At 41.9% G+C, this 11,421-nt stretch overlaps 1 protein-coding gene across 2 annotated transcripts; it reads left to right on the plus strand.

Annotated features, from left to right (window-relative positions):
• Nucleotides 1–1,800: 1,800 nt before the first annotated feature.
• LOC111962024 (CTD nuclear envelope phosphatase 1A) lies at nucleotides 1,801–10,757 on the plus strand. 2 transcript variants are annotated; one of them, XM_070442919.1, is made up of 9 exons: nucleotides 1,801–1,887; nucleotides 2,637–2,842; nucleotides 4,901–4,967; nucleotides 5,925–6,043; nucleotides 6,228–6,299; nucleotides 6,788–6,904; nucleotides 7,453–7,564; nucleotides 9,762–9,846; nucleotides 9,967–10,757. In XM_070442919.1, the coding sequence occupies exons 2-9, from the start codon at nucleotides 2,738–2,740 to the stop codon at nucleotides 10,025–10,027; spliced, it is 738 nt and encodes a 245-aa protein (XP_070299020.1). In that variant the 5' UTR covers nucleotides 1,801–1,887; nucleotides 2,637–2,737; the 3' UTR covers nucleotides 10,028–10,757. The 2 variants fall into 2 exon arrangements, with proteins under 2 accessions (XP_070299020.1, XP_023840535.1); XM_023984767.2 differs by lacking the exon at nucleotides 1,801–1,887 and adding an exon at nucleotides 2,073–2,285.
• Nucleotides 10,758–11,421: the final 664 nt, after the last annotated feature.

An 11,421-nucleotide genomic window follows, 5' to 3' on the forward strand; every position in this document is an offset into this window, starting at 1 on the left:
GTTTGTTAACAAGAAATTTGTGGAGTGGTTGAAAAACTAGTTTTAATGACTCCAACCTAAGCGTATGTAAACGTCCGACTTCAACTGTATTATACGAAATTCCCAAATTCTATGGCATAACGGTAGAGACATGTCTTAAATGTAACACTAACAATGACGCAATAATCCATGTCTCCTGGGAATGCTATGAAGTCCAAAAGTTATGAGCGGAGCTAGAAAGTTGGCTGTCAGAAGTATTACAATGTAAATTGACTAATAATTCGACTGTCTGCATATTTCAAGACATGGTATATGAGGGTGCAGTTAGATACCGGACAATACTTTTCTCATCAATCATCTTGACAAAATGTATACTTAAATACTGGAAATCAACCAATCCTCCATTGTTAACACAATGGAAAGGTCAAATGCTTTATTATCTAAATGTTGAAAGTTTGTGGGTGACGGAGAGAAACAAAACGATGCAGTTTGAGGCCACGTGGCAGAGAGTGATGCAGGTGCTGGAGATGGGGGTGTTAGCAGGTAAATTTACATTGTAATTGTAACGGCAGCCTTCCTCCTCTTCGTCTGAAGAGGAGGTGTAGCAGGGATCGGACCAAGACGCAGCGTAGCTCGTGTTCAACATGTTTTTAATAAACAAGACGAAACTGTGAACACTTACAAAATAACAAAAGTAGCAAACCGAAACAGTCCTAAAACACAGAGACAGGAAACAACCACCCACAAACCCCAACACAAAACAAGCCACCTATATATGATTCCCAATCAGAGACAACACAAAACACCTGCCTCTGATTGAGAACCATATTAGGCCAAACATAGAAACAGACAAACTAGACACACAACATAGAATGCCCACCCAGCTCACGTCCTGACCAACACTAAAACAAGCAAAACACACAAGAACTATGGTCAGAACGTGACAGTAATACTTCAGACGGCCAACTGTGTAGCCTTTAAGCTATGGATCATTAGATTGAGACCACACTTAATAGCCTATAATTGTACTTGATATTGTGTGCCCGGCAGAGAATCAGAGATGAGGGGTGGCATCGAGCACACATAGATATATAGCCTAATACTAATTCTAAAACACTGAGAAATATTGAAATTTAATCAATTACAAATTGCATGACCTCCCCTGGACTAGATTTTTTAAAACAAATACTAAACACTCCCTTTAACTGAAATTGAAAAAGTATGACCCACCTCATTTTCCTCCAGGTACCCATTGTGTACATTTCGATACGTCCCTAACACCTTGCCCAAACCGGCTGCGCACGCTCGCGCGCTATCGTGCATACATTTATTTAAAATGTAGGTTAAAATATCAAAACAAACTCTGAACCAATTACATTAATTTGGGGACAGGTCGAAAAGCATTAAACATGTATGGTCATTTAGCTAGTTAACTTGCACTTGCTAGCTAACGTTAATTTGTCCTATTTAGCTAGCTTGCTGTTGCTAGCTAATTTGTCCTGGGATGTAAACATTGAGTTGTTATTTTACCTGAAATGCACAGGATCTCTACTCTGACAATTAATCCACATATAAAACGGCCAACCGAATCCTTTCTAGTCATCTCTCCTCCTTCCAGGCTTTTTCATCGTTTAAATTATATGGTGATCGCATCTAAACATTCATTGTATTACCACTACTACCGGCAAAACAGTTCGTTTTTCTATCACCCACTTGGGTATAACCAATGAGGAGATGGCATGTGGTTACCTGCTTCTATAAACCAATGAGGAGATGGGAGAGGCAGGACTTGCAGTGCGATCTGCGTCAGACGCGCGCAAGCAGTGTGGGTGCAATAATTGAATAACATGGACTTCTAAATTTATTTTGCGACGCTTGCGCACGCGACGTGTCCGGTCTGGTCAGCATGTAAGGCTTCAGCATTCTGGCTCTGTTTGAATGTGGCTTGATGGCTCGTTGTATGCGATTGACTCTGGTCTTGGGGCGGTATGCAGGCTGGGATACATGGCTGCCTGTCAAGCGATGTTCAGGGCTTAAATGCCCCACGAGCTTCTCTCAACCGGCTACGAAAAAGTCACTTCCGGTCGTAACTGTTGCTGCATTCATTTTCTGGTTGGAACTAGGGAACTCGGAAATGTCCGACTTGCTAATAGTTTATAGTTATACACGTGCCGCGTTCAATCAGTTTGCAAGTTGGAATTTTCGAGTTTCCTAGTTCTGAATAGCACGTAAACGCGGCATGTATACCGCCTTGTCGAAACCACGTAGTTATGGCGGCGTGCTGTCCAGTTCCGGATTTGTTTGAAGTATGTGTTGACGGCGTCTAGTTGGGACTTTGGCATATTTCGTCAACCAACTTCAATTTGTCAACGTAACTAAGCAAAGTTAGAACTGTATTGTTTGTATTTTATAAGGTCGTTTCCTTTTATACACTTTTCTAGCTTACCAGGGCTAGCTAAACTAGCGACCGAGAACCAGCGAATGCTAGTTGTTGCTCGTCTGGATTCATCGCTTTCATTTTTAATGACGGTTTAGCTAGTTTGGCTACTTTTAAAAGTTTTTTTTCCCCCCCATTCAATTTCAATCGAGTGTAGCGAAAGTAGGATTTGAACTGAGCACACGATTGCTATTGGCTGGTGTCTTTATTTGACCTGCAGCTGCAGGTTCTGGAGGGAAGAGGCTGGGGTCCCGACTCAACCGGAGTCTCTCGGGCTGTACCGCTATTTGTGCCTAGAATACTGTTTGAGTGACTGTCAGAATGCTGAAGACCCGTCAGTGTTTACTTGGCATTCGCACTTTCCTCGGAGTGACGTCTAGAATATGGGGGTTTATTCTGTACATACTCAGGAAACATTTAAGGACGGTGAGTATTCTAGAACTTAATATGTAATACATTGTCCCCTACTATGTGATTTCCCTAATCAATATCACTCGGATAACCGATACTGATAGTTGGATAAACTAATAGCACACACTTGGCCCATTTGGACTTGCCGATGCTCTTGAGACGGTCCATCTGAAGCTCACACACACACACCAATATATATATATATTGAAAGGTCTGAATGGTACTTCTACTGTACTATATGATAACTGATATCTTGGTAATATTTCAAAGACCTCTAGGAAAACTGTCATACAGGTGTAATCCATATCCATACGGTTTGTCTTGACATGCGCTACCAGAATTTCAGTGACCCTGCGATGCATTCCTCACAATGGCCAGCAGAGAAACACTGAATCCTAACGTGTCCTGCCATGACCCATAACTGTTATTAGACAGTAAAAGTGATTTGTAGCCACTGCAACTATCTGACTGTGAGTATACACTTACGCCCACTGAAACGAGTTCTTTACTTCTTGGTTTTGCTCATGCTAGGAAAGCAGAGAATGCATTGCACAGGAAGAAGCTGTACTCTGACGCCTGTCATGGACAGTGTTTATGACACTGTATGAACATGGTGATGATTGGACTCGGGACTTTGGATACGGATTAGATGTTTCAGGTGTAACTAAGCAGAGCTGGGAACTCTATACACACTCCGAAATAGTGCCATTTTTTCATACTTGAAAATAAGAAAGGGAAGACATTTACTTTACATTTAAGTCATTTAGCAGACGCTCTTATCCAGAGCGACTTACAAATTGGAAAGTTCATACATATTCATCCTGGTCCCCCCGTGGGGAATGAACCCACAACCCTGGCYTTGCAAGCGCCATGCTCTACCAACTGAGCCACACGGGACCAGAGCAGTGGATAAACCAAAACATCTGAATCTGACTACACTTTTTACAAAAAAGTACAAATGCTGTCTTTTACAAGACCTAAACCAAGTTCTCTCATAAAATATGATTAATTTTTCTTCAAATATTTTATTACCAGTTTAGCTGACAGTATATTGCCTAGTAGAAATCCTTGCTGGATAGATGGTTGTGTATTCCCTCTCTGTTGACTCACTGTAGTGTAACCTAGAACTTCCCATCTGTTCAGGTGGGATAATGGCTCTTCAGACAAGCAAACCCTCTCTGTTGACTCACTGTAGTGTAACCTAGAGCTTCCCATCTGTTCAGGTGGGATAATGGCTCTTCAGACAAACAAACCCTCTCTGTTGACTCACTGTAGTGTAACCTAGAGCTTTAATGGCTCTTCAGACAAACAACCCATTTGTATGACCTTTCCCTGCTTTATGTAACCACTTGACTAAGTGGGGTATTTTCTTCAACCAGCCAACTATAATCAGCATGGTAAGCTCTATTAACCACTCACTCCATTGTTCAGCTGATCCTATAACAACTTTTTTGCTGCAGAACCGAACCAATCCACTGTAGTAGGAAAAGGAGAAGGCAATAGCTTGCATACTACTGACTTCACACAGCATGGTGAAGTGCGGTGACTGAGCAGGTTTTTTGTTTTTATCAGCTCTACAGTACAAGCTAAAGTGTCCTACTCTATCTGTGTGTGTGCACAAATGTCTCACAAGGCTGCCTGCCTTGGAACGACCCTGTTGCGTCGCGTCTGTTTGACAGTCCCGGACAGCTGAGGATGTGTGTACATGTGTGCTTGCGTATGTGTGTTAAATATAGCCCCGGTGCAGAGGGCAAATTGAAGTGTGATTCCTGGAGGAGAACCTATGTTCCTATGTTGGAGGAATATTTGAAAGAAGTGGAGCAGTGCCCAAACTGTGTTGGTGTCATTGGAACTTAATTTCACATATGTCTGGAACCCGTTGAAATCGTAGGTAATTCCAGGTGCAAAGTTAAAAAAATATATATATATATTTGACAACTCCAGCACACTGCTATTGCTCTACACTGTATTTAACAAATGGCCTAACCTTATTGTGTTTATAAAAATGACTTTTTGGAATTTGTCATTCTTCAGGTTCTCAATTGTGACAGTTGCTCATCTCTTCCTGTGCAGGTAATCCAGTACCAAACAGTACGTTATGACACARTACCTCTGTCGCCTGTGTTCATAAACCGACTCAGTAAGTATCCTGTTTATTTTCAACAATGCTATAATAATCATATATTTATTTTATATAGAGATTTTCATTATACAGATCATCTCAAAGATGCTTAAAAACAATAGTCACATCCGGCTGTGATTGGGAGTTCCATAGGGCGGCGCACAATTGGCCCAGCGTCGTCCGGGTTTGGCCAGGGTAGGCCGTCATTGTAAATAAGAATTTGTTCTTACCTGACTTGCCTAGTTAAATAAAGGTGAAATACAAATATTTTTTTAATGTAGTTCTTTGGATGAAAAAAGTCAGTAAGACAGGTCCGGATAATCAGGCCAGCCCTTGCAATCCCCAGCTTCTCTGCAGACTCAGTGGGTAGATACTCCTCAAACAACATGTTGCACCCACCTGTGTGAAGCCGGTTATCCTCTAGATTTCTATAGGGCGCCAATTACTGGGATAGTCCTCCTTGGAGTGAGAGATCCACTACAACAAGCCTCTGTGATGTCCAAGCCTGTGCTATCTCCAGTTTCAAATCAAATGAAAGCTAGTTAGCCTCTGGGCAAAACTAACTCTTGCCGGTCTTATGACACCGTTGAATCGGTATATAAATAATCCAAATTTACTAGACTAACAAAATCCAATAAAGAAAACACAAACAATAAAATATTAAACATTTTTAGAGGAGCTCTCTGCCTAGTCTACTTCATGGTGCCATGGCAACCACAAACTAATAATGTCTCATAAGAAGGTCAAAGGTTCTTAGCTTGGTCCCATATCTTTTTGTGCTGTCTTGACAACTCTTAATGTCGCTATCATGATTGGCATGACATTGACAGTAAGAGTTGGCGTGAGGGAACAAACAGATCTGGGACCAGGCTATGAAACCAGGGATTTATGGCTTAGGCTGAAATTCATACATTTGAGGTTACTTGTTTAGTTTTTCTCTCTGGTGTTGAATGTGATTGCGCTCTTGCTCATCAGATGCCGTTAAGAGGAAGATTCTGGTGCTGGACCTCGACGAGACCCTAATTCACTCCCACCATGACGGGGTGATGAGACCCACAGTGAGACCAGGCACTCCCCCAGACTTCATCCTAAAGGTAATGGCCTATACGTTTGCTGTCTGACTGATTTATTAACATCACCTTGTCAACACACACACACACACCAGACTGACTGATACTCATTGTTCACTCATTAACTCCAGGAATATGTTTCCTAACCTTTCCTGCTCTCTTATTCTCATTCTCCCTCATTATTTCTTTCTTTCTCTCTGCTGTGAAGGTGGTAATCGACAAACATCCTGTCAGGTTTTTTGTACATAAAAGACCGCATGTGGACTTCTTCTTAGAAGTGGTGAGTGACAGTGCCTTTTGTGTCAATATCCAAATACTTATTCTTATATACTAGTAAACATGGACATGCTGTATCACAACCGACCGTGATTGGGAGTCCCATAGGGCGGCGTACAATTGGCCCGGCGTCGTCTGGGTTTGGCCGGTGTAGGCCGTCATTGTAAATAAGAATTTGTTCTTAACCGACTTGCCTGGTTAAATATATTTTTTATTTTTATTTTGTCTATGTAAATGAGTTTCATGTGTTTGTAGGTTTTCAAGAGGCTAAGGAAATTCTAAGTCTGTTGTTTATTCTCTCTACCGTAGCTCTTGGGGATGAGGATAAATGTGTGAAAAGTGTGCATTGAGCTGGCATCAATTATCAACTGTGGTTGTAGACTACAGTTCATTCATTTGTAATTGATTAATCACGTGTATCTATTTTGAACACATTTGTCTGGTGGTTCTCTCTTGCCTGTTTGTTTGTGTGCCTGTTTGTTTCTCTCTTAGGTAAGTCAGTGGTATGAGCTGGTGGTTTTCACGGCCAGTATGGAAATCTATGGCTCAGCTGTGTCTGACAAGCTAGACAAGGACAGGGACATCCTGAAACGAAGATACTACAGACAGGTAAACAAACCTACTGACACGTTCACTTCATCTCTGTGCAGTTATGTACCCTGCTTAGTCTTACACTCTAAAGGGCTGGTTTCCTGGACACAGGTTAAGCACTTTCAATCCACTTTTAATTCTGTGTCCAGGAAACTGGCCCTGAATGTCTATTTGTCATTATTTAGAGCAGGGTTGTCAAATATACGGCCCGCGCCGGATCCGGCCCGCAAGCCCATTCAATCCGACCTGCGGGTGGTTTGAGAAAAAAACCCTCTGTCAATCAACATTGAAATGACGAAAACCAAATCGAAACTGTGTAGAAATGATAATGGACCTACATTTATAGTCTTTTCACTCTGTCCAGCTTGATAGCAGTCAGGGAGCATCGGCATTTTCAAAAGTAATGGATAGAGGACTATGAAGACCGAATGTGGTCCGTGGGGCAACATTTGTTTGACACACCTGATTTAGAGGTTCTCTCTAGGAAGGATGTACAGTTAGACTTGTCACTCATTTGTCAACATGTACAAGTCTAGTTTATTCCTCCTTTTCTTTTCTCTGTTTAGCACTGTACGTTGGATCTGGGTAGTTATATTAAAGATCTTTCTGTGGTGCACAGCGATCTATCTAGTGTAGTCATCCTGGACAACTCGCCCGGGGCCTACCGCAGCCACCCTGGTAAGCAACTGCTATGCTGTTATATTTACTATATGTACAGTGCCTTCAGAAAGTATTCAAACCCCTTGACCTTTCCCACATTTGTTGTTACAGCCTGAATTTGAAATAGATTACATTTTGATTTTGTGTCAATGATCTAGACACAGTACCACTTCATCTCAAAGTGGAATTTCGTTTTTTCATTTATTTATTTTTTACAAATTAAGTAAAATGAAAAGCTGAAATGTCTTAAGTCAATAATTATTAAACCCCTTTTATGGCAAGCCTAAATAATTACAGGAGTACATATTTGCTTAACAAGTCATATAAGTTGCATGGACACACTCTGTGCAATAATAGTGTTTAACGTGATTTTTGAACGCCTACCCCATCTCTGTACCACACACATACAATTATCTGTAAGGTCCCTCAGTCAAGAAGTACATTTCAAGCACAGATTCAACCACAAAGATCAGGGAGGGTTTCCAATGGCTCACAAAGAAGGGCACCTATTGGTAGATGGGTGAAACTAAAAAAATATTGAATATTCCTTTGAGCATGGTGAAGTGATCAATTGCACTTTGGACGGTGTATCAATACACCCAGTCACTACAAAGATACAGGCGTCCTTCTTAACTCAGTTGACAGAGAGGAAGGAAACCGCTCAGGGATTTCACCATGAGGCCAATGGTGATTTTAAAACCGAGTTAAATGGCTGTGATCTGGGAAAAGTGAGGATGGATCAAAAAGACGAAATCCAACGTTCCTTAGTGGTCTAGTTACAGTTTTGACTTAAATAGTCTTGAAAATCTATGGCGAGACTTGAAAATGGCAATCTAGCAATGATTAACAACCAACTTGACAGAGCTTGAAGAATTTTTTTAATAATCATGTGCAAATATTGCACAATCCAGGTATGCAAAGCTCTTAGAGACTTACCCAAAAACAATCACAGCTGTATTTGCTGCCAAAAGTGATGTTGGACGATTAGGTCTGGCTCGCAGTCAGCATTCCAATTCATCCCCAAAAAAGGTATTCGATAGGGTTGAGGTCAGGGCGCTGTGCAGGCCAGTCAAGTTCTTCCATACTGATCTTGACAAACCATTTCTGTATGGACCTCGCTTTGTGCACGGGGACATTGTCATGCTGAAACAGGAAAGGGCCTTCCCCAAACTGTTGCCTCAAAGTTGGAAGCACAGAATCATCTAGAATATTGTATGCTGTAGAGTTAACATTTCCCTTCACTGGAACTAAGGGGCCTAGCCCAAACCATGGAAAAACAGCCACAGAACATTATTTCTCCACCAAACTTTACAGTTGGCACTGTATCTGGGCAGGTAGCGTTCTCCGGTCGGACTGCCAGATGTTGAAGCATGATTCATCACTCCAGAGAACGCGTTTCCGCTCCTCCAGAGTCCGATGGCGACGAGCTTTACACCAGTCCAGCTGACACTTGGCATTGCACATGATGATCTTAGGCTTGTGTGCGGCTGCTCGGCCATGGAAACCCATTTCATGAAGCTCCTGACGAACAGTTATTGTGCGGACGTTGCTTCCAGAAGCAGTTTGGAATTGTAGTGAGTGTTGCAACTGAGGACAGGCGATTTGTTACACACTACGCGCTTCGGACTCAATAGTCCTGTTCTGTGAGCTTGTGTTGCCTACCACTTACAGTTGACCAGGGCAGCTCTAGCAGGGCAGACATTCGACGAACTGACTTGTTGGAAAGGTGGCATCCATCATGGTGCCACGTTGAAAGTCACTGAGCTCTTCAGTGAGGCCATTCTACTGCCAATGTTTGTCTATGGAGATTGCATGGCTGTGTACTCGATCTTATACAACTGTCAGCAATGGATGTGACTGAAATAGCCAAATCCGCTAATTTGAAGGGGTGTCCCCATACCTTTTGTATATCTATTGTATATTCGTGTTTTATTTTTCATAAATGTTTTTCAAAAATCGTATCATTTTTCTTTCACTTTGACATAACAGTTGACATCCCACTTTGCAACATAACAATGTGTAAAAAGTCAAAGTGTGTGAATGCAAGGCTCTGTACGTGTGCTGCAACTCACACAGCCAAATACACTTTAGATATATTCCCATCTACCACACTATTATTCCAAACTAAGTTTCAAACGGGGCTTTTCTTCTGTCATCATGAATCTGCCCTGTCTCCTTATCCTCTTGTCATAACATCTCCGTGTTTGCCTCGCAGACAACGCAATACCCATCAAGTCGTGGTTCAGCGACCCAAGCGACACGGCTCTTCTGAACCTGCTACCCATGCTAGACGCTCTGAGGTATGTCTCAAAGATGTTACACCTGCGATGAGCGGCCAAGACGAGTGATACCTCGTAACTCATTAGTCTGTTTTCCATAGTAATGCTCTAGTTTCTCTTCCCTCCTCCTCTCAATCTCAGGTTCACCTCAGATGTCCGGTCCGTCCTCAGTCGAAACCTCCATCAGCATCGGCTGTGGTGATTCGCCAGCCTCAGCAGCTCCACGTCCTCTTTTTAGAATGCCTTCTCTGCTGGTTGTTGATCCACCAACACCCCCCCGCTCAGCCCACATCTCCCCCAGCTCCGTGGTGTGACCCCTTTTAAGAAGGGTGAGGACAAAGACTGGGGACCACAAATTCCCGAGGGGGAAGCTACGTATAAGGAAGGAAAACAAAAGTGGAGAGGGRAAACTTATTTTTATTTTTCCGGAATGGAAACTCTTGCCTTAAAGTCCTTGGATTGTGGGAGTGCATGTTGAGTGTGTTTGTGTAAACATGTGAGAGTATGCTTGCATTAGTCACTTTTTTTGTTGTTGATGAAATATGAAATCTTTTTAACTATTGACTATGGAAATACTGATTTTGAGACAATGAAGAAACCAGTCCTTCCTTATTTCCGAAAAATGACTTGAATGTTGTGTAGTTAATACAGAAGTAAGATTTTGACCCTACTTCTCCATCCACAGAGCAAAGTTAAGTTTTATTTTCATCAAGCTTTGTATTCATGAGCATGTTTTCTTCCTTGGACTTTTTCAAGCKTGATCTACTCCCATTCTCTTTAAACCATGTACCATGTACACTTTATCCCATTTCCTTCAATGTAACTCCAACATCCTGGCCCATTGGAAAAATGTAAGCTAAGGCCTTTGGCGGGTTTCTTTCGGTCAGACATCAACTCGATCAGTTTCCAATAAATTGCTTGGCATCATACTATTTCACTGACCTTAATTCATGATTGTTGTCTCATGTTTTACTTGCTTATATTTTGTGAGCTTTATTCGCTGCGTTCCATGGTGAATCTCTGAAACATACATTTGAGCAATATTTAAAAAAAATATTGGCTGACATGGATCCATACGGTCTATGCAATGATCACACACAGCTGTGTTTGACTCGTGACTATTCTGCATTTATTAATTATTTGATAGAATTTTCCTGTCAGTGGAAATACATTTTCTGACGTACAGGTCTTTCACCCAACCTGGAGCAGGACAGCAGGGTTTGAATGGGGCAAGTGTCCAGGGGGTGTTTCCTGAAAAGGGACCCCTTCTCATTTAGTCCTGTGAACTTGCCAAAACCTGTGATATTGACCATGATATTGCAATACGGTGTAATTGCAGACTGTTATTTGGGGCGTTTCTCGATATCAACGCCCATTAGTACCTGCCATTGGTTAGTTCCCACACTGTCCCAAACCGTTTATAATCGAGGAAACTTATTTTTTACTTGAGTGAGTTTATTTTATTTTTACAGGGACAGTGCACAATCAACGTTTCAGTAAAAGTGACGGTTTTAGCCTGCCGGCTAATTTTCAACCGCAGTCACTATAAAAAACAATTACAATATAGACAATCATTGAGCAGTGAGCACACGCAGA

This window comes from Salvelinus sp. IW2-2015, linkage group LG4q.1:29 (genome assembly GCF_002910315.2).
Source record: "Salvelinus sp. IW2-2015 linkage group LG4q.1:29, ASM291031v2, whole genome shotgun sequence".
Taxonomy (NCBI): domain Eukaryota; kingdom Metazoa; phylum Chordata; class Actinopteri; order Salmoniformes; family Salmonidae; genus Salvelinus; species Salvelinus sp. IW2-2015.